Here is a 24,776-nt window from a genome sequence, read left to right as displayed (position 1 = left end):
CACCACCTCATGCAGCAGAGCCTGCAGCAATTGTTCTCATTTTCATGACAATAAAAATGGCACCATTCTGCCAGCCTGTAGCATAGTGTTTTTGTTTTTTCAAAAGACTCAGAGGTAGGTGCTCCTGTCATCCTTCTCAAACCCTCTCAACCTTGTTACTACCAGAGGGGTGCCAGATAAGAATTTTAGCCAGCCCCCCCATGCTGACAGCCATTCAGAAAGGACATGCTGCATGTCCTGAGGGAAGGCCAGCCACAGCCAGCATGTGCACAGTGGCTCTGCTCCACCTGTGCTGGGGTGTGGATCCACTCCTTGAGCAACTGGGAATAGTTGCACATCAACAGCCTCCAGAGACAGGAATTCCAAGAGCCTCATCTTATTTTAATAACTGAAACAAAGGCTTCTGAAATGGAGAAAAATCATTCAGGCATGTACTTAACACATATAACATGGTAGTGGACTGAAATGAACAACAAATAGTTAAAAACTTCTTTTATGATGTAGAGAAGCAGACTATCAGTCCATCAGAGCATTTGTGGTTGATTGTACTTTGGTATGTTGGAGCATAAACACAGAGGAAAAACACAGTAAATAGGCTTTCATATGGTGAGACAGAGTTGCTTTAGTGAACTATTGATCAAAACACCACTAAATTAAAAAGACAAAGTGTGATCTTTTATTTTATCAGAACATTGCTCCCAGAGTGCTTTAACACATTTGTGTCAGCACCTTTAATCTTCACCTTGTGTTTCAAAGGTACTAAGATGTGCCAGTAAAATTAATTTCTTCTGGAGGCTAGACCAACATAACAGGATGCAAAACCATTTTAAGATGCAGATTTTTTTTAAACATGTAGTTTTCTGCAGAAGTGCTGTGCTAAAAAGAAAATTCAGAACAATTTTGAACCTTCTGCGATTTAAGTCCCCCCTCACATACTGAACAGCAATGCAAATTAGGATGAATGCTGATGGAGCTTATAGTTATGTTAGAATTTAGATGATTCCTGAACACTACTCTAAGTACATTTTAAGATATTCAATGAGCATGCTTAAAATTAATAATGTGTTTAACAGTTTTCTGTTAACAAAGACTAAATTTTCTCAAAATATTTTTAAGGCCTAAACAAAAAATGGAAGTCCTTTTATTATTTACTTATCTGTCTTGCATCTAAAAATTTATGTGCCTCACATTTAGGCTCACGCTAAGTTTCACGTAGGTAAGGTTAAATGAGATTATTTTCACACAGATCATAAAACTAGAAAAGTTAAAATAAAGGAATGTACATCCTGAACCGAGACATTACAAAGCATTATACAGTTACAGGAAAAAATTAATCTAATTACTTAGACACACAAGCAAATTATGAGGATATAACACATCATAGACATCAGTTGCTCTGTATTAACGAGTTATGTGTATATCCACCTATAAATGTGGTACAAACTTCTCTTCAGAAATGCAGAGTTCTTTGAACACTTTCGAAGCCTAAAGCAATTTAAAGTAAATAAAATCATGCAAGCCTGCACAGCACTCCTGCTTACTTGTATTGAAATTGTTTTTAATGTTGTCTCACATATCAAAAATACAATTTAAAAATCTGTGACAAAGGAGACTGAACAAATAACAGTTGGTATCCTTAATACTGTGTTGTACATAGTCACTGTTTTTCCATCGGATGTCTACCTTAGGACAGTTTCTTCTAGACAACTTTCCTGAACATGCTTATGAAAATTGCGCAGATAGTAAGTGTCAAAGCTTGTTTAAATGACTGCTCTAGTTTCATCCTGGACCAGTGGATCCATTACAGTGGCCAGGTGTGGTGGTGTGTGCCTGTGGTCCCAGCTACTGGGGGACTGAGCCCACTGGATGGGATTGCTTGAGCCCAGGAGTTGTGGGCTACTCTGTGCTCTGCTGAGCGGGCCTGGCCACACCCAAATATTGCTGAATAGCATTTTACATCATTGCCAGGGGCGGGGGAAAGGCACTTTTTCTCTGGTTTCTGGGGAGAAAGGCATTCCTTTTCCACTTGGAAGAAAGTGTGGCGTGGAAAAGCTGGTCAGTACTTGTCATGGGCTTTCCATGTAAATAGTTTTTTGTCTTATACCTTTTGATATTAACATTTTTGTTGTTAGTGTTCCCTTTTTTTATCTCATTGCTCTTTCCACTAAATTGTTCTTGTCTCAAACTGCAATTTTCACCCCTTTCTACCTCCAATTCTAAACACCATCCCTGGAGCAGGAAGGGGGAAGGAAAGGGGCAGCAGTGAGCAAGTGGAGTCTGGTTTGGGAGAATCTCAGGGAGCACTAAATTGGGAGTGTCATTGCTAAACCATGACAATGACCATACAGCACATCTCTTTCTACAGTAAATTTGCTATCTTGTCAAAGAAGAAAATAGAAAATTATATTGCTTCAGCATAATATGCTCCTGATATTTTTACCAATTTATTAACATTTTGGTCTTGATAAATTCATTTTTAATAATGTGTTATATTTCTTAGAATCAAAGCTAGTCTGACCTAGTATTCTGCTGAATATTTTCTTCTTAAAAATAGGTATAACACCTGCCCTTACCCATTGTTTCTTCACCTTACATGACCTCCATACATTTTTGGAAACAATCATTAATGTCGACACACAGATTCAGCTAGTTCTTTGAGCACAGAACAGTGAATGTTATCAGACCATTTCCATTAAATTCACTTAGTCAAACACTGGTTAGCCATTTTTTTTTATTGCATACCCTCTGGTTAAAATTGACTTTCTTTAATAGCTGGTTAGCTAACCACTTGTGTTAACAAAAAAGAAGCCTTTTCTGTATCATCTACTATCTGCTCTCTTTTCCTCCTAACTAAAAATCAGAGGATGTTACTCTAATGACAATCTTTTTGTTACCTTTTATACTGTTAGGTGCTTTAGCCTTTCTGACATCCTGTAGGATGACTCTGCTCTTCTTTTCTACTTCCATGGGGTTTGGAGTCTACATTTGTACAATTCCTTTTCAATTTTTAGAATGTTAAAGAAAGTTGACGCTGTCATATTATTCCTTTGTTTGACTTTTTCTGCTTCAGGAGAATTTTCTGTTCTACCTTAAGCACAGTCAGTGTAAGATTTTCTGCACTTCTTTTGTCCCTCAAATTTCTTTCCAAGAACCTTTTTACTCACCAGGTCTCTGAGCTCATTTAAGTCTGTCCTTTCTGAAATCCATTATCCTATTTCTACTGCTTACAGTTCTTCCTTTTAACAGTGACTGGTTTGTAACAACTAAATTTTTAACCGATGACTCTCTTGGTGCAAATCAAATCTAATGTAATCACTTCCCTCTTAACTTTCTCAGTCTCGTGGGTGGATCCTGGCCAGCAGCTAAGCACCCACATAGTCACTAACTCATTCCCCTACTATTGTCCCTTATCTGGCTGAAGGAGACACCAAAAGTGAAAAAGCCTCATGGATTGAGATAATTACAGTTCAACAAGGAAAGGAAGGAGGGAAAAAATCCAAGTGATGCAAAGGCAATTACTTTCCACCTCCCATAAACAGTCCAGGCAATCTCAAAGCAATGGCTGCTTTGGAAAAAAAACCTTCCCAATTTTTATTTCTGACTATATGAGAGAATATCTCTTTGGCCAGGTTGGGTCAGCTGTCTCAGATATATTTCCTCACAACTTCTTGTCTACCCCAAGCCTACTAATTGCAAAGGCAGAACAGGAAAAGGAGAAAACCATGAGGCTTGCAAACACTGTTCAGCAACAGCCAAAACATTGGTGTATTTTAGTAACAAACCCAAAACACATATAGAATCCTATGAAGAAAGTTAACTCCATCCCAGTCAGACCCAGTACAGTCTTCTGAAATAAGTAAATGTTCTCAGTGTTGCCAAAACTTCATTAGTCATTGATCTTCTCACATAATTAGGTTAAGCGATACTGAGATAATCAAAGTTCCTCATTATCATACAATAATAGAATGGCTTGGGTTGGAAGGGACCTTAAAGATTATCTAGTTGCAACCACCCCACCATGGGCAGGGATGCAATCCACTAGATAAGATTGCTCAGGACCCCATCCAACCTGGCCTTGAATATTTACAATGGGACATCCACGACCACCCTGGGCAACCTGTTCCAGCACCTCACTACCCTCTGAGTATAGAATTTCTTCCTAACATCTAATCTAAATCCCTCCTCTTTTAGTTGAAGATTGTTCCCCTTTATCCTAACACCATCAGCCCATGTAAAACGGTGTTCTCCTTCTATTTTATAAGCCCCCTGTAAGCACTTTCTTGTCCTTACTACTCCAGAGCAGGACACAGTACTCCAGGTAGGGTCTTAAAAGGTCAGAACAGAGAGGGAGAATGAAGGGGGAAATGGAAGGATTCTGTTACTTGCTCATAAAAGCCTCATGATCTTCTAGAGAAATAGTTTGCACTGCATCCACGAAAGGACAAAATCTAAGATATTTTTCCTCTTTAAAATTCCTTTAGAACTTTCCATAGATCTCTCTCTTATCCCTATCTTTTCTGTAGAACAAGTATTTATGATAAAACCTTCAAAAGCTCAGAGGTGGAAATATAAATACTAGATATCACAGAACATCTTTCAAAATCTTTTGAAATACTGGCACAGAGACAGAGTAGACCAAGCTTACCAGGAACACCTACAGAGTTAGCAGCTTGCAGTTGAGAGTACTGATGAAACAGGGATTCTCTTCTCCAAAAATAATATTTCTATCACTTCAGCTAAGGGCAGCTATATGATAAAACTTCAAATTTCTTCTATATAGCATGGAGGCTCAGATCTAAAATGCTCCTGGTTATCTTATTCTGAGATCCCACCCTTGAATTTCCATCTGAAGCTTTCAGACCAGACAAGGCATGAAAAAGTACTGCTCAAGTATGTCTGATTTCACTACTGAGCTGTTGCTCTTGGAGCCCAAATGCAGTGTAGCTGCAGTTCAGCTACAGTAGAAATCACCCCTAATTCCTTCCATGGATCTGGAGCATAAATTCTGTAATACTTTTATGAGAAGTGAGGTTTATTGAGCAGAAATACATGTGGGCATGGTAGCCCTAACAATCTGTAATGCTTCACTAAACATAATTGATTTGGAAAAAAAAAATGATGTTTCTTCAAGTTTGTACAAGCTCTACGACAAAAGGCACCTGGGAATAGGAGAAAGACACTATCAATGCTCTCCTGAACAGCCAAGGAAGAAGTCCTCTTTTGTCAGAACTTGGTTTTCACCCTTGAAAGAAAAATCCATGAGAGTCTGTTGCTCTGAAATTATTAGTTATATCACTGATCATTGCAAATAAAAAAGTCACAAAAAATGAGGCTATAGCCAAGTACTGAATCATAAGGACTAAAAGTTGAAATACCACTCAATTAAGGAAAAAAAAAATTGATATTAGTACTAGTAGTGGGATCATTAATACTTAGATTTCATTATTTTTGGTAAACATTGCACAGTGCCACTGGTAGATACATTTCAGGTTACCATAATTTTTCTGATAAAAATTGTATTGGGATAAGTTAAAGTGAAATCTCACTTACCTGTAAAGTGCTGAAAGTGGCCGTTTGTTGCCAGGTTTTGGTCTGTATGGTTTTGGTTCTCCTGCCATGTTGATATCTGAAAGGAAACAATTAATATCAGTAATTCAGACATCTGGAAGTTTGCAAAGGCACCTTCAACTCGCTGAAAATGAGTAATAGGCAGTGAAAATGAAAACCTAAAACATCTGTCTAGTTTTTTACTTCTTCTGAATTGATGCTGTAGAAATTTCAAAAAAATTTTTACTTTAATGCATGAGGATTTTAGGCAAAATATTAATTACTGCTAACAGAGAGAAATGACATTTTTTAAACACACATGTTTCAACTTGGTGAATAAGGTATTTCTATTACAGAAGAAGATTTGGATGGTGAAATAAACTATGATCTCAAGTCAAATTCTGTTGAGGAGGACTGCAATTGTTCTGAAGAATTCCTCTTTAGGATCTTAAGAAATGCACAGTGATCCTTAACTGCTACTTCACTATGCACTCAGAAAGTAGCTCTTCAAAAACAAGAGAGTATCTATTTTCTACCCCAAATACATCTCTCCTTGGAGAATGAGAAAATGTGGTTTTGCAAATGTTTTCTCTTAGGCAGATACTTATAATTCTCAACAAGATCAGAAATCTTGTGAACACTTTGAAAGTTTGCTTATATTCTACCTGCAAATTTATGCTTGAAATATAAAAGAAAGTCAAGCTTATATAGACATAAGCTTGAAATAGATATATAGATATAGCTTCTATAGACATTAATCTTGTTCTCAAATTTGTCTCTTCCTTTGAATCATACTCAAAGACATACCAGGAGACAGATGTCTCGTTATGATTGCTAGAACAGTTACACATGGATAAAGAAGCACAGACCCTTCTGTGGCGAATATCTTCTGGAGCTTAGGAACCTGTCTGTATAAACACAAATCTATATTAAAAAGCTCCTCCACTCTTGATTGAATGTTGCAAAGTTGATATTACAACAAATCACACGGATAACTTGAAACTTCTGTTTAGGAAACTAATTTCATGCAATTTGAGGGATGCTGCAGCTAAATCTCTTCTCAGCTTCAATAATATAAAAAAAGAATAACAGTCAACAAAATCATCAGAGTAGTTTCAGTGTAAAATTGTTGTGACAGAACATCATATGCCATTAAATGCGGAATTGCGTGGTGGTTGAGACTTTGAAGAAAACACATGTTCTTTGTAAAGTCTGTGTTTAACCTGAAATTGAGTGTAGTGGAGGAAGAAGTAGAAAGATAAGGTGTAGGAGTAAGAATAAACACTGTCCAGTGCAGTGATGTTAAAAGCTCAAACATTTTTATTTATTATGCTTGACCTCAAAAGATGCAGTAAAAGCCTGAGACTTACTGACTTGATACTTTTATTTCACACAAAAAGAATAAGAAAACTCCAATCTGACCTTTTTTAACAATCAGAAACACTGAAAATGTATGTACCTTAGATTTGTTTTTTGACAGAAAATATTTTTCTAATGGAAATGCCATACTTCAAATATTTAAAAGAATTTAAAAGAATTTTACACTTATTTTTGATATTTTAAGCTCAGTCAACATTTATTTAAAATGATACAAGGACCTGAAATAAAAAGATTTTATGTAGAAATATATAATAAAAAATACTTAAGTAAGATTTTCTTTATAGAAAGCATTTTGAGATTAAATCTGACTGCAGTTTCTTTTGTAGGAGTTGTATTAATATTAAATAATAATTTTTCAAAAAATATTAATTTTCTTGTTTCACCTAACTCTCTGGAATTGGATGAACACTGGAGACAGTTTTCATGCCTCCTTAAAATTCTTTCCTTCCCTTAATTTTAAGCAGGTGCTTTATTTAATATTTTTATTTTTGACTCCCATTTTTGGTATAAATTCAGCTATGATGCCCTTATTTCAAGATATATAAATTTTACAATGTTGAATCAACAAAGTAAACATCAAAAATTTCTGAAAGCCACTGAGGAATTTTTATAGCTCTGTTGCATTTCCATCAGCTCCTGGAAATAACAGAATTGAAACAAAATTTTTATCCTGTGACATATGCGATAATTAGACCTTTTCACACTATTTTTATATGTCAGTTTAAGGTTATTGACTGTATTGACTTTCACCATCTCCTACTGAAAGTAGGAAAGATTTTATGAAAAAAAAAAAAAGAAGTAGAATTATAATCTGCTCTTGGGAAATACCTGAGGCTGTGGTATCATCTTCACAATACCATAATCTTCACATATTTTTCTTCTCTCATCTGCTATGGTTTCAGAGCTACATCTTAGACCTTCTTCTCCTTAAACCCTTATTAACAGGTTTTAAAAACTTTTTCGTATCCTCCTGGGACAGATCAATACTATGATGACTATTCTTATAGACCTACATTTGCAGCTCTACAAGACCCACTTTTAAAAAAAGTGAGTAGTGTAGAAGGCTAAGGGCTGTTTGTTATGTGTTCTCTTTATTTCAATCAAAAATGTCAGAAAGGTGACACTGTGACAGGCACAGTGGCAAAGCTGTTCAGAATCCGTTAAGATTCCCTGACACTTAAATAAATCTCTAAACAGTGAACTACTTTACACAGATAGTAATAGTCAAAAATTGCCTTTAGCACAGGAAATAGTTGATAGAAAAGCTGTGCACATGGGGCTTTTCTGTTAATATGAAAGTGATTGAATAGCTCTGCAACTCCCTAAGCACTTTGTAGCAAGTTAAGAATGGATGTAGGAAATGCTTTCAAAAGTTATAACAGATTTTCACCCTATTATTTTTTCAGCACTATCTCTTCCAGCCTCAATTTTCTAACTAAGATTAGAAGTGAACTTGTCAACATTTCTCAAGATAGATTATTTCTATCCCAACTGGAAATCTTGTGAGATAAGTTGTTCTCTTCCTTCATCCATCATTGGTTTCACAGCAGACATTTACATCTACTAGATCATAAACTCTGTGTCAAATAAATTTGCTGTCTGCAGCACAGAGATTTACCTGTGCTAATGATTCCACGCCAAGGAATGCAGAGACGTATCACTCCTTATGCTGTTAAATTAGCTACTGCGCTTGTATGTGAATATGTATCAGACAACGTTGCAAGGGACACAGACATTCACATTGCTTCTGGAGAGGCATGGATTTGATGAATTGGGCACCTGGCAGATGAAGAAATAGCTCATGGTCACACTCAAGAAGTTGTATTAAATGGGTAGACTTTCTGGTGGAGACCACTGATAAGTGTCATTCCTTGGGGATTGGTATTGGGACTGGTGCAACTGGCAACATAGACAGTGGCATTGAGTGCACCCTCAGCAGGTTTGCCAATGACACCAAGCTGTATGGACACTGGAGACAAGTGATGCCATCTAGAGAGACATTAAAAAGCATGAGAAGTGGGCTTGTGTGAACCTTAAGAAGTTCAACAAGGCCAAGTGCAAGGTCCTGCGCCCGGGTCTGGGCAATCCCAAGCACTAACACAGGCTGGGTGGAGAATGGATTGAGAACAGGTTTGGGGGTGAAGATGAGAAGCTTGATGTGACGTGATAATGTGCGCTTGCAGCCCAGAAAGCCAACCATAACCTGGGCTTCATCGAAAGCAGTGTGGCCAGCAGGGCGAGGGAGGGGATTCTGCCCCTCTGCTCTGCTCTCAGTTGTAGTACTCTGTCCAGCTCTTGTTTCCCAACATAAGAAGGACACGAGCCTATTAAAGCAAGCCTAGGGGAGGGCCACCAAGAGGATCAGAGGGCTGAGAGAATTGGGGTTGTTCAGCCCGGAGAAGAGAAGGCTTCAGAGACATCCTGTAGCAGCCTTCTAATACCTGCAGGGAGCCTACAAGAAAACTGAACGGGGACTTTTTACAAGGGCCTGTAATGACAGGACAGGGTATAATGGCTTCAAACTGAGCACAGGTTTAGATTAGATATTAGGAAGAAATTCTTTACTGTGAGGGTGCTGAGGCACTGGAACAGGTTGCCCAGAGAAGCTCTGGATGCCCTATCTCTGCAAGCGTTCAAGGCCAAGTAGGATGCGGCTCTGATCAACCTGGTCTGGTCCAAGGTGTCCCTGCCCATGGCAGGGAGGTTTGAACTAGATAATCTTTAAGGTCCATTCCAACCCAAACCATTCTATGATTCTATGATTGTATAATTGTATGTGGGAATGAAGCACCTCAGGGACTCACATTATTTTCTCTGCTCATATACTAGAAATGTTCACTTAGATATTAACATCAAGATAAATTCATCACTGAAATTCAAAATACTAAGGAAACGTTAAGAATATAAAAGTGAAAATGCAGAAGACAACACATTGTAATGCAGCATCCTGGTCTTATGTGCTTTCAGAACCAAATGAAATTATTTTCTTTATCAAAAGAAATCAATTTTTAGTTCTGTATTTTCCTGTTATCTTAGCAGAGCTTAGTTAAAGGATGAGATTTAGACTTCATTCAAGGTTGTGTGTCATCAGCACAATATATCTAATTTTGAGCATGGTATTTTTATTTGTAATTATACTGAAAATGTCTAGTGATAAATGACAAGTCATAATTTTAAAAAGAGCATGAATACCATTATAGAGGACACTCATTGTGGCTACTCAGTGGCTACATAAAATGTCTGAAAAAACAACTCAACACAGCATGATTTCTCCTATCACTGATTCCTACCATTGACTGCCTACCTCCTCCAGATGTGAACACCCTATTTTTAGAGAGGCAGTATCAGCTAGTCCTGGTGCTTTGCTCACAGATTCCCTGGCAAAGTAACCTGAGAAGCTGGTCCTGAAAACAACAGCTGACTTTAAACAGGCTTTGTAAGTGCAAAGCAATGATACCTAAAGAGCATTCATGCCTGAGAAGTTTTTCAGTATTTCTTAGTATACCTGCCCTTCAGATTCTTTGAAAAGTGTTATTTAAAAGAAAAAAAAACAAAGCCCAAATCATTTTGGTTCACAAAAACAAATGCCATAGCAAGAAGCTTCAACAGGCACTAACTCAATTCATGAAAACTGGGATTTTGAAGCTTTCTGCTGCCAGTTCAGAGCCTGTGTCTCAGGCTACATCTAACCTACAAAATTAAATGGAGCCCTATCAAGGCATTAGTAGTCATTAATCTGTTGTATTAAATTGTTAAATTTTTTCTTTGCATGACTTTTAGCCACAGTTTACAAGTACTGTCCTATGCAATTTCTAGGTGTAGGTAGAGAATGGACATGACCTAGAGACCACTGCAGGCATTTCACCTAGTGAAAGAGAACAGATCCACATACCCATAATTAGTACCTATAATTTAATACTGAGGATGTGACCTCTGAGTGTGGGCTGAATGTCAGAAAGACTGGAAACCAAAACCTGGAGCTAAGAAAACTCCAAGTACCTCTATAGCTTAAAAGCTGATTTTCTAAGACATGTTTCATCAGGTGTTCTTCCACACATTCTTGTGAATGGTTACAGAAACTGAGACATTACTTGAACAATTCTACACTGATTTGACTTAAATTTTGGATAAAAAAGTGTATTATTGTGTATTTCCAGACCAGCTATGCTTTAGACTAACACTTAATGGAAGAGATGGTAATTTAAATTAGGATATAGGAAGAAATTCACACAGTGAATGTACAATCTATATACAGAGGGAGGTATTGATAGAGAGAGATCAGGATGCATTTTCTCCTCTTTCAGATGACACAAAGTATATGGGATAGAAGAGAAAGACCAAGAGGTAGATGCAATTTAGAAAAAAGCCTGTAGATATATGATTTATAGTGTAACTGTACACCAGCAAAGTAAAGGCTAATCTTTCTTTTATACTCTTCTAGTCTTATAAATTTCCCTGCTGCCTGCTAAAGAAATTTTAATGGAGTCATATGACATTTTTTTACATCATAAACTTACTTTTTTCTTTACATGTTCCACTGATTACATGTCATTTCCTCCCTTTCCCCCATCTCTAACATGTGAAAAAAGCAGAGGGGAAAGGACAGCTCTCTGTTCTCTTCTATTATGTGCCCAAATTGCACAGCTGTAAAGAATAAACTTTCCAGAAAATTGAACACAAACTCAAATTAATTCTGAAGGCTAGTAAAATATTAAATGGAGGTCTGGGTCACACCTTTTCCTTTTCCATAATGCTATTAAAAGTAATTTTCTTGTGGGGTTGTCAGCTGTATTTGGATTTTCTCTTAGCATTGAAGTAACTGGAAGCCTTTTTTGTACAAAGATGACAGCTATTGTTAATGCTTCATACGGAAAGAGCTGCTTGTTGAATAGTATATGAAATTGCTTTGTTCAACCATTTCTTCTTTCATTAAATACGGCTAAAATGAAATGAGGCTGTAGGATTATATAAGCTATCATTCTTAAAACCATTCAGTAGCAAAAGTGTTAGGTGTTGTCTTGCAAGAAATTTTTTTCTATTCCCCAGAATTGGGTTGGTGTGAGGACAGGTGACAGCTAAAAGGGGAACTCCTGTCCTGTCTGTAGTCTCATCACAAAACATTCCTTCAGAGTCCTGGAAATAGCAGTCTCTCAGCTTCAGAATGGATGCCAATGGACTTCACAGCTGAGGTGGAGCATTGGTCTGCCCTGGTTTTTGTCTGTTTGCTGTCATCCCTGCACCTCCCACCCCAGGTAACAACACAGTCTGGGCCAAACTTCCTGGCCCTATTGGTTGTGTCATCAGCAATGATCCATGTCCATGTCTAGGGAGAGGCATCACTTCTGCCTGGGGAATTCTTATTTGTGCCCTCTGACTGACTGTCCATGGACTCCACTGTGACTGAAAAAGCTGTGGCCAAGACCCTACAAACTGCCTCTCTTCTGGTGCTTAAATCTCTGCAGAAGAATTACTGTGATATGGCAGGGGTCACCCTGAGGTGCTGGGCTGCCGAGGAAGGCACACCACTGACTATATAGTGGAGGCCAGTGAGCCTATGGAACAAAGGACAAAGAGAATCTGCTGAGTGGGACAGTCCCTAAGATCAGAGATCCTCCATGGTTAGAAAAGAAAAGGCTTCTCCCAGGATGCTCTGTTCTGTTATGTTAATGTACCCCAGTTCTGCTTCCCCAGTTGGCCCATTGGCCTCCCTGCCCTTTGTTACCTTATATGTCCTTGCCCTAGAAGGTTCTCCACTCCCTGTTCCCCCACTGGCCCTTGCCCCATCACCACTCCCTCAGAGTTTTCCCATTGGCTCCCATACCCCAGTCCTGCCTTTGTACCGCCCTTGTGCCCTCAGATCATTGGCCTCTGATGCTCACTCTGCTCCCATATATAAACCTGGGCCTTCCTGTGTTGACTTTGTCCCTGGAACCCTTCACGAGTGTGGCTGCATTAAACTCCTCCTGGGGAGCCCCATACGAGGACCTTTCCCGGCTCTTTGTTGTCGACCCATTTTCTGGAGCTATCCATGTGTGTGTACACGTGTGTGAGTGTGTGGTGGTCCTGCTGAGCGGCTTCGCCTTGGAGACACTTTCAGGAAGGTCGTGGCCCCTCGTGCTCCAGCCCTGCCAAGCCGGAGACCATGACAATATATGGCATGCTTTGTGAAGGGATTCCTATGGGAAGGAGGGCAGCCCTGTTGCTGGCAATCCTGCCCACTCCTCTGCCTCAGCACTGGGCTTGTGCATTCGTCTACAGGAAGTTCTACACTTGCAGATGCAAGAGAATCAGATTCAGCTTCAAAGGGACTATGTGGCCATAGCCATTTATCTGCAGACCAGCTTTGTAAGACCTGTGGGAGTTTGGGTGTTAACTGTAGAAAGCTCAGCCTGGTTTGTGCCATGGAAGCCATGAAGCTGACTGTCATGTGTACTTCACCCTACCGTAGCTAAAGTATGGATGCAGGCAAGTATAGTCTTCCTGTAAGAAGATAATTCTAATTTAATCAGGTTTGCAGCTTCTGTTTTCTCACCCAGAGAACAAGATTACTACGTACCAGGTACCTGTTTAACACATGGACTAGAAAACTCTGCACATACAGAAGATTAATATTGCCATGAGGGTAAAAAAAAGCAATGGAAAAATACATCAGGAACTTTTTGCTATCTTCAGGAAAAAAACCCAACAGTTTAAATGTAAGCTTGGCCAGCAAGAAAACGAACCAACAGAAAGAGTTCAAGCAGGGACTCTCATATGATTGCAATCCTTGCTTGCACTTCTACCTTTTCACTGATGTTGTTAATGCGAAACAGAACTGGTCGTTGATTTACAGCTTTTTTTTTCCAGACAGTGAGGAGTGCAAGGATTACTTTTACTTTCTCCTGATCACAGTAAAGATATTGTTTACAAATAAAAAATAGAGCATCTGTCTTCTTTTAGATCAAGCACAATCATTACAAGGCAGCAGCCAACAAACTCTCTGCTGCTTTTCTCTGATAACAAAAGATAGTTATTACCATGAAACTCAGACAAAGCTTCATGTTGACTAGATGTCTGAGTTTCTCAGCATTGCAATTAGCCCCAAGCAGAAACATTAAACAGTGTTGTGGGGATAGAGTACGAAAGTTCCTCATCTACTTCTTTCAGATTTCAATATGATTTATTCTAGGGAACATGCCCTGAACCTCAGTAATTTTCAACTTGTCCTCAAACTACATTTCTTCTCTCTCTTTTCTAATACTTGGCTACTTTCTCTGCCCCACAGCCCTTCATATGACTCTCTTACTAATGTAAACTTCATGCTCCTAGCAATAGTTTTCCATGACAATTGAAATCTGTAGTGTACGAAAGAGTTAAAAATCCCCATTGCCCCAATCCTTTTGTCTTTCTCACTATTTCTCCTTCAGATGATCAACTTTAACTCAAACATGAAGAAAAATTAATTTTTTCCTAAAATAGCTGTCACAATAACAACATTTTGAGAAAAAAATACCAACATTTTCTGCTCTTGTGAATCATATTTCTTGAATGTTAAAACAAAATTTGCTTACATGTGAAGTACATTTTCTCATAATCTTGCAAAGTGGTTTAGCCAAGGCCCTCTGGGCCTCACGAGCAGAGTGGCTTTCACAGAAATGCTTTGCAATGCACGTGTCATTCTGCATGTCGCAGCCTGGGGCCTTTCCTGGTGTGGGCACGACCTTTCAGCAACCCCAGGGGCAGGGGGCAGAGGCAGTAGGTGATGGTTTGGGGCAGAAAATGTTGATGGACACCTTCAAGGTGCTGTTAGGTGTGAGGGCAGTGTGTCTCTCTGAAAGGTTGGCTGGGATTGGCATTGCAGTCATTACCGAGGGATAGGTACATTTAACTTTGCTGTCAAAACCTTCCAGGTTAGGTCTGAACTTGAGGGTATTCCCACAGGCTAGAGGCTTTCATCCAGGCTCACAACTGATCAGAGAGGAATCGTGCTGCGGGTCCCACTGAGTCTTGAGCCATGATGTTCACTGACCAAGGAAGCTGATGGGGGAGACAGAAATAGACTTCTGCAGCCCCAAATGCACTTCCACCAATTTCCAGTAATATTCCTCTCCAAACTGTCTGGTTTTACCCTCGTTCTTTGACCTGAAATCTTTCCTCTAATCTTCACCATTTTTGGCTTGTCAGATGATCTAAGTTTTCGTGTTGGTCTTACATCACTTGAAAAAACCCATTGCCCCAAAACAACTACTCTCAACTAATTCCAGCTGTTCTCCTTTCCATATATCCTCTTTCTGCTCATGATTCTCGTGTTCCAGGTTTTGTGGATTTGGAGATCTATAGAGGAGGATCTTTTCCAGCTCCAAGTTCGCTTTGGAATTGCATACCATGTCTTCTAGCATTTCCTTTGAGATACAGTAATTTTTTCAATGTCAGGTTTATGAAAACTTGTGCCCCTTATTTATAGACTCACTGAATTATAGAATAATGTGTATTGAAGGGGAGCTTTAAACACCAAGTAGTCCAACTCTTCTGCTATGGGAAAGGACATCTTTCACTAGATTGGGTTGCTCAAAATCTTGTCCAAGCTAGCCTTGAACATTCCCAGGAGTGGGATATCCACAGCCTCTCTGGGCAACCTGTGCAGTGCTTCACCACCGTCACTGAGAGAAAAAATTTCCTTATATCCAATATATCACATAATACAGTCCTGAAAACTTTTGTCTTTGTAACAGAAACATTGTAAATCATATGATGGACAGCTACAGAATTAGCTCATACGTTATCATGAAAAAACTGTAAATATTACCTTAATGCTATTATAGTTTTAGTATTATAAAATAATATAGTAGTGATATAAAGAAAAATGGTCTCATTAACTCACTAACCTAAAGCCTACCATTTTTTTTTTAAATGCCATGGCTGTGTTGAATGAAGCAACATCAGAAGTGGAGATAATTCCACTGAAATTTGACAAATGGAATGAAATTTTATTGTGGAGGTGATATGGAAAAAAACTATGCCAAATTCAGGATTTCCACAAAAATGCTTAGGTTTTAACCATGTTCTAATTCTCTCTCATTGGCAGCTTTTGAAGTTAGCCAGTGGATTCAATTTGGCAACCAAAATGCAACATAGAAGTCTATTGCAAAAGCAAGGCATTAAAAAATTTCAAATACTGAAAAGCTTCAAAATTAATGATATGCGCTGTTGTTTTATTTGTATCTCTGTGGCGTTCCTGCAAGGAAAACAGAAGATTTGATAGGAATAGAGAAAATGCAATATCTTGTCAGATTGATAGTTGATATATAGTAATTTTCTGCCTTCAGCTGCCCCAGATGCTTTGGAAGGAGACACAAGAACCTCAAACTAGGTAGGAAAAAGATTATTTTCCCTCCATTCTCTTATCATCTCAGCATGATTCTCCTCCTAAAATGCTTAGCAGTTTAAGATTACTTTAAGTCCTAAAGCATGATGTTTTATCTTTCCTCCCATACTGATTTAGTTAGTATCTAACTGTTAGTAGCTGGAACCAGAAATCACTACAATTTCAAATAGCCCTGCTGACTACATAAATATCCTATTACTCTGTTCTAGCTGATATATCATATTGGTGCAGTTTCTAAGGAAAAAAAAAATGTTTCTCAACAAAAAATGAGATTTTTTTTTGGCCTTATAATCCCCCTACTCTTCACCCCCTCAAATGCTTTTTCAATCACTATTTATTTCACTCATCAGTAATAACAAAAATCATAGAAGTCATGTCAGAAACCCTTTCTCGAAACATAAAACATCATCCTTCTCCATGCAATTTATTGGACTTCTGCTGTTTATTTTTGTAGCTCTACATTTGGGTTTGCATGCAAATATACTTTACATGCTGCTTCAGGGGTTCTCTCACAAGTGCTTTAAGGTACTTCGTATTATCAATGACATAAATTTGCATTTATAAAGAATCAATTACAGGAAAAATTGTAATAGGTTACTAAAAATCCTATTATGAAATAAAATCATTATTTTGAAACTCATTAAATCAAGTCTCAATATCAAAAGTATTACCAAAAGGACCACATGACATATTTCATTTTAATTTTAAAGAAGAAAAAGTATAATTGCTATGAATATTAATACACAGAGCTAGGGAAGCTCTCATTGAACATTCACCACCTCTTATGTTAACAGGATTCACATTTCTTCTATGCTTCCCAGTAACATTTTCTGTCTAAGCCAGCTTTGCCATAAAACTATTTCTATTACCCACAAAGCAAATATGTAATTTGGCTCAGAAATCAGAGGAACCAGGAACTCCTTCACTCTGAGTTAATTCTTCTCCCCAGAAATCTGTGGGACCATGAGATTTCCAATTTATTTCTTCAGAATGTGATTATTTTGAGCAAGCTGCACATAAACACACATCACAAATATTTGTAAAAAGGCTTTGGAAACTAATCTCTACTGCAGTTAGAATAAGAAATACATAAAGCTAGACAAGACAGTGAACACCAATTGGACATTCATTTCCTTGAAGGCTTTTTTGACTTATATGAGATTCCTGAAAGGAGTTCAGAACCCTTATTTTTGCATTGGGTCACATTGGAAGCCATATTATTTCTTCTGCAACTTCTTCATGAAGTTAAAACAGGCACAATCCTCAGCCCCAATACAATTTTCACCCATGTTGCAAACCCCTACCCAAAGTTCCGGCATTGTCCTTTTCCTTTATATATTTATATTTGTATACTTGTATGTGAAAACATTTGCAATACAAACATGTATTTTCACCTGGAAAAATTTTTGTTAAGTTTTCCATATTACCTTTATCACACAGTTTCTGAAAATAGAAGGTGGCAAAGGAACACTAAGGAATATTGAGTTCCTCAATCAAGAATTAAATTATTGTGTTGAAGTGAACACTGGAGACAATTGCTTTTATATAGAAAACAAAACCCTCCTTAGTCTCAGAAATATCATATCTGAAATTCTTATCTAGCATTATTGCTAAAGGAGGGTGCCAAGGACCTATCTTAAATCTCAGTACCTGGAGGTTTTAGATGGTTAGATTTTTTTTTTTTTTTTTTTTTCCCTATGCAATAAGAAATTCTGGTGGCTGTTCAAATGAAACAGCTCCCTAAGCTCACCTGGAAACATTAATCTTCTGGACATACTGCATAAACCAGTAATCTCATGCTTGTCATTTAATATGAGGAAGGGAGTACAAGGAGAGATGAAAGATGCAGGCAGATTTTTAAAGCCTTAGCATTGCTATGTTAATTCATTTTAAGAATAAATAAGATCCCTAAATTTTACATTCCAACAAACAAAATGGCCAGAGGAAAACAATGGGCTGAATGATCCCAATGAATAAAAATGAAAGTGATTCAACACAATGCTTCAGCATACTGTCCACTAATCTTTCACTTCCTCATGTTCAACTCCTTATCAGACACTGCTGTTAACATCATGACTTATTTTTTTTTGCTTGCAAGTAGAGCCAGAGATACAACTAAACCTTTAAAAATATTTATGCTGGTCTGATATACATTGGCACAACAGCCTACAGCCAGCTGTGCTAACCTATGCTCTGCTGTAATCTCAATCCTTTTTCATGTTGCCTGACACTACTTATGAATCTTAAAAGAATTTAGAATTCCATACTTAAAAATATTTTTACCTATTTTCCAAGCATTTAGGTCAGAATGGAAAAGCAGTGCTCGTATAAGAAAGGAGACATCTTTTGATGAGAGCTTAAGCTCTCAGTGTTAGTGTAACCTTCCCCTAAAGTCTGTGATAAAATCAGATTTAGGTCAGTATTGTTAATTTTCACTATTCAATCATATATTGTATAATAATCTGAACACTAAGTCTTTTTTTTTGTTGTTGTGGTTTTTAGCTTACTGAGTTGGAGTCTCAGTAAACTCCAGTAAGAAGGAAGAAGATTTTCACCTTTTATATTTGCCTCTTGATCATTCATGTGATCACTGTTACAAGCTGCTTTATTTTAGAGAAAAGGAAAATATGCATCCAGCAACAAAGCCAGGGATTTAGGATGCTGTGGCCTGTAATGGACATGTTCCCAAAGTGACAATGGGAAATTCCATCTGATTGTGTGATGCTTGCACCTGTATCTATGGAAAATGTGTTATACAGAGCATGGCTGTGCTTGAGCACATGGCATGGTATTATCTGTACTGCCCAGTGAGTCTGTTCCATGCAGGACTGCACTGCTGTCCTAGCAACAGCTGCCTCCCATCCTCAGCTCAATCTCCTTTTATACACTGATCCACAAAGACGTGAAATAACATCAGGAAACAATAAATTGGAGTACATTTCTTCATTCATTACTTCATTTTATGCCATTCACTCGGGTACTGAGTCACCACCAAAAGGCTCCAGGATCAACAGAAAATTAACCCTTTAATGAAAATTAACCTTTTTTTTTGGTACAAATTATGCTCATTATTTTGGTTTCATCCCTCAAAAGCCTTTTTTTCCCCCCATACTTTAAAGAGTTCTAAAGGCTGATTTTATCAGAAAAAAAATCATGAACCAGAACATGGAAATGCTTCTTAGCTTTAGCTCATATAAGTGGATTGGGCCAAGATCCAGTATCGGCCAGCAGAAACCTGGTGCTCACTTCAAGGAATCCCCAAGTTCTGATGTGAGATGCAATACAGTTTGGAGTCTATTCATGTTTTCTTACAGTTTCTCATTTAAATTGGCCTGGAAATAGAGTCTGTTCTAACTGTTCTATTTGCAATAAGTAACAGAAATATCCATATTTGTGTTACTTACATTCAAATAATTAGTTCAGTATTTGACACCTCTCCTAAATTATAACAGCACCCAAACCTACCTCATTTAAGAGATCACAGGTCCTCAAATCCTGCTCTGTGAAAGTCTATAAATCCCTCCTTCCAAGTTGCTCAGAATAAACACGCCGACAGAATAATTAAAGTATGTCTGTACTTTCCAAATTAAAAGCTGTGTGTTTTGTTTCTCTGACACATGCAGTTTGGGGAGGTGAGTGGTGCAGCTGAGTGTGAAGGTCTATCCCCAAAGGAAGACAAAACCCATTTGCAGATAACAGTGGCTGAGTTTTGGGTTCAGCAGGTTTTTCAGGATGTGCTACTCGTGGTGACACGTGCCCGCAAGGACAGTCATGATGGATGGTGCACGGCCCACTTTTGTCTGCTAGGATGTCAACCAGAAGTGAAATGGTATTGCTGCCATGTCAGAGCAATGAGTGAGGGCAGGCGTGGCAGGGATTAGTACTGTCACTGACACAGACTTCAGCTGTCAGAGAGGGATACATCCTGTTGTAGAGTAGATGGGGAACAGGAGGGCAAGTGATTTAAGTGCATCCCATTAAGAATATAAATATTCCACTCAGGTCTCATAATGCTCATAAACTGGGTACATCCTGCTTTACTTCTGTCTGTCTCCATACCTCTGTGTGCTTCTCAGGCAGCTCACATGTGAGTCTGTGGGCTGCCTGTGAAAAAATTTCTGGCATGTGTGACAGCGTATCACAGCAGCGTGGATGCAGAAATTATCTAGCCTGGCACAGGCCTCCCCTAGGACTGTGAGGATGAAACTGAGGTCTTGATTTTCACAGAGCAGTATAACAAAGTTTTACGGTGTGCGCATGCAATCTTGCATTTGCAAATACCTGAATGTATTTTTCATGCATTATCAAGAGAGCTAACTGCTAGAGCATTTGCGTATGGAAAGCCTCTCACTTCACAGGTTCCAAGTTTTTCTAATCTAGGAAAGGTTCTAGCCATCACAAAGAATTAAATTTTTTAAAATTCTTTTTAAAATGAGGGAAATAGTAAAAAAGGAATCAGGGTACAAAAACCACAAGACACTGGAAAAGCTATCATGTTAGAGGTGTAAATATGCTTAATGTACCAATACAGTTTAAACATTAATATTTTAAATTTTGTATCTGCATTTTGCAATATTTTGCAGTTCTAGAGAACGCAGTCTCTGCAGAATAGTGTGGGAGATTTTACTGGTGTTTGCTTTTGCTGGTCTGCTGAAAGTATGAACCTCTATTCTGGTTTAGGATGATATTGGGAGATAGGTGAATCACAGGTCTTTTGCTCATGTAGTCACTTCAGTAGTTCAGCCACAAACATCACAGCAATGAAAGGAATCTGTTCAAGGGCCAGATACAATTTTCATCTACATGGCTTAGAAAATACATGTCAGCATCAATTTTTAAAGTTTAATATTAGTTATATATACAGTATTTTTTATAAAAATAATAAAATATTTTATTCTGCTCTTTACTAGGTGTATTTATGTTTTCTTATTCAATAAATTACACTGTTTCATAAAATAAAAACCACAAAAGAAACTTTCAGTGTTAAATCCCTGTACTGTCAACAGAGGTAGGAAGTTAAAGATCCACACTTCTGTCAAACAGGGAATGGGGAAGACATAGCACTGCTAACTAGTGGGTAGCATAGCCCAAAGACTGAGTTTTGGAAAAAAAGTCCTTTCTGTCATTAATCTTGGTATCAATTTATGTGCCAGTATTGAAAAAACCCCAGCAAAATAACAAATAACAAAACTGAACTACAGAACCACTTGTATTTTGAGAAGAGCTCAGTTTTTATTTACTTTCAAAATTAATCTGTTTCTCCCCTTCTTTCTCCTACAGATATACCTGCAAATGTCAGCACCCTTCATTTCCTTTTTTTATTCCCAAGAACAGGACTTGTATGCAATCACTCCTGAAAAATCGGTCTTTTCTCTTAGTGAGCTACAAAAAAAAGCTGAGCTTTCTTGAAGGCAATCCATATTGTGAAGGCTGAGCGTGTTTGACAGGATGCCCTGGGAATAGCTGTATCCACGACTGTCAGAAACAGGGTCGTATTGGGCCATGAGATTACATATTTACTGTGCCACCTTGAAATACATGGTGCCTCCTTGTCGTGCTTGGGACTCCACCTTTCATACCCCACAGCCCTTTTGGCGTGCAGGCACTGGAACCACATGGACCCCCTGGCAGTCCCATCTGGGAGTCACCCATCCCTTGGGCTCACAGATGATACCATGGCAGGTGTCTCCATCCAGCAGAAACACGTGTTGGCACAGTGGTGCTGGCACACTGGGGAAGTGCCATGTACCCTCAAAGCCAGGAACATTTCACACAGGTGTCTCCTATGCTAATTGAAATATTGACTTATTGACATTGTCATTGCATGGAAGGGTTCAGTAGAAAACCCAGCACTTTTCTCACAAATCAACAACAGCAGCAGCTTCCTTTCACTGACATGGCCATACCTGAGTTACAATCCCAAATCAAGAGAGGAAACAATAAACTGTTTTGAAATATACCAGAGCTATCTCTCTGTAACTAGGTTGTAGCTTCATTGAAACTAAAAATACTTTTAGCAGTGCAATAGTTTCTATTTGCCCCAATGACTTCACCTGCTGAGCAATGAAAAACAAAGATATATGATTTAATTTGTCAGGTATGCATGTTTCTATACTAATTACTCTACAAGACAAATTGCCAAGCCATTAAAAAACAATCAACCCCCCTACAAAGCCCCCCCATCATTCCGTCTCTTCCTTTACTGTCCCCTATGTTGCTCCACATGAAACTGAAAAAAATAATTGGCAAAAATTTGAATATTATAAATAAAATTGATTACTGTGCCCATTGCTGTATGATAGCACAGATACAGTCAACAGAGGTGTGTGAAAGACTCAAGGTGACTTTTGTCCCCAGAGTGTATCTGCAGTAAGTTTGAGCTGCCATGTGGCAGCTGGATAATCAAATTCTGAGTAGGGAATAAAGGTGACCAACCGAAGGTGCTGTGTTAGTTCAATTTGCAGTCCACAGCTGGAGTAAGAAGGACATACATGGAGTTGCTCCTGTTGTCGATTTCTGAACCTCGCGGCACTACCCTTCAGATTTCTGGGATATGTGAGAGGTGTCATATGGCTTTATTCCTACAAACACGTCCAAGCACTTGACTGTGTTCACATATTTTGTCTTTTTGGAATTAGTTTCTCCCACAGTAATTGAGCGAAAGAGAACAGCTTTTCTTTCTTTCAGATCTAACTAACTCCACTGAGATGAAATGGATTATTACTGCTATTTGAATTTGATTTTTTTTTTTTTTTAATTATGATTGAACCAAGAATATATTTCAGGAAAAAAGTCAAATCTGTAAACACTTTGGAAAGAAAATGGCCATTGAGATAAGAGGTTTAATAACTGACACTGGGGAGTCTCTCCTTTTACACAGTTTCTTTAAATTTCTCATATAGATTTAATTTCTTGAAACTACATTTTGCACTCTCTGCCATTTTAACTAGGACATAAAGCAAGGGTTTGTTAACTTTTTTCTGTGAAAGTACTGAAAAAAAGCTCACTGATGTTCAGGACTCTTAACCTATGACATATATGTCATAGTTCAGGACTCTTAACCTATGACAAGTTCAGGACTCTTAACCTATGACAAGTCTTCCTGACATTTTGAAAAAGATTAGAAACAAGATAATAAACCGAAGGCCTTGTGAACAGGTGATTAAAAAAGAAAAGTAGGGAACCACTAGCTTACTCTTTCCTTTCTAACCATGAGCCTGTTGCTGACAGCAGTTATTTTCCTCATCTTGACACCACTAAATTCCCTCCTGAACATACTTTTATTTCATCTGTAACCTTAGATAATAATCGTTAGCATGGTGACCAAAGAAAATGACAGAGTCTTCCCAAATGGCACCCTGAAAGCAGTAAAAATACCAAATTATAGGTATGCATTTGAGAAATCACAGATATTCAAACTGTAAAAGCTGAAGAGAAAATCCATTTGGCGTAGGAAGCGCAGGCAGTGGAGCATGTCATTTAGTTATACTAGAAACAGAATTAGTTCAAAAGAAGAGAACTGGTTCTTCATTTATTCCTAATATCTAAAATGCTTGTACCTGTGAAATTGAAATTTAGCTAAGAGAGTTTTGCTGTTCCTTGCTTTTATCAAGATTAGGGATTTATTCTTGTGTTAATACTTCTGCTTAAAGAAATAGCAATCAACTAAAGGATGACTGTGTGTTAGGTTGTAAAACTAATAGAATTTGGAATATTATTGCTTTAACTACCAAGAAACAGGGAAAACACCCAGAATTTTGATAGTGATCTAAACTCTGTGATGGTGGTGGGAAGAGACAGAGACAGTCAAGAGAAAGAGGCATTTCAAGTGCAAACTAATCCACTTTATTGTACACACAAGTTAATAAATATGACAAAAAATTGCCTAGTCTTACATGATCTAAAATATCATGCTTCGTGAACATAAAAATACCCTTTATGTGCTTTTTATATCTGTGATCTTACCAAATAAACAAATTCTTGAGTACTGTGCTAAACCAGAAAGTAAGAGTAATTACACCCATACACTCCAATGATTACCTCTTTCTGCCATCTCAGCAGCGGTGGTGTATCAAAGAGAAAGAAAAATACAATGAGTTATCATATATGCTCTAGAAACTCCATAAAGGTAAACAAGAAGGAGCTGTTAGCAATCACAGATGATGAGAAATTCCACAAGAACAAAGACAGAAATAAAATAGAAATATTTTTATTATTGAGCTCTATCCAACTGCTCTATTAAAGGAGCTATGAATAGCCAATGCAACATCATCCTGTGATAAATTGCCTCAGCAACATAGGTACACAAAAAAAGTTTTAATTTGTCAAGTGTTAAAGCATGGATTTTGCAGCTTAGTGATCAGTAATACACTGTATTTGACTTGCGTCACTTTTTTTCTAAATGTCGCCTTTTTACACTCTGACTCTGCACCCAGTCCTGTCAATCCCGCTCACATCAGGCTTAGGCTGAGCTCTGGGCATGTTC

At 38.0% G+C, this 24,776-nt stretch overlaps 1 protein-coding gene across 1 annotated transcript in view; it reads right to left on the bottom strand.

Annotated features, from left to right (window-relative positions):
* The window catches only part of RALYL (RALY RNA binding protein like), a gene marked incomplete at its 3' end in the record, with an annotated part of 175,984 nt that overhangs the window by 51,229 nt on the left and 99,979 nt on the right, over nucleotides 1–24,776 (bottom strand). Inside the window, exon 2 of the mRNA XM_082286476.1 lies at nucleotides 5,551–5,626. Within this exon, the coding sequence (XP_082142602.1) occupies nucleotides 5,551–5,626 (76 nt within the window). The remainder of the gene's footprint in view (nucleotides 1–5,550; nucleotides 5,627–24,776) is intronic.

The sequence above is a fragment of the Coloeus monedula genome, assembly GCF_965178545.1.
Source record: "Coloeus monedula genome assembly, chromosome: 1".
Classification (NCBI taxonomy): domain Eukaryota; kingdom Metazoa; phylum Chordata; class Aves; order Passeriformes; family Corvidae; genus Coloeus; species Coloeus monedula.
The sequence above is the reverse complement of the archived record's forward strand: the minus strand, read 5'-3'. Positions and strand labels throughout refer to the sequence as shown.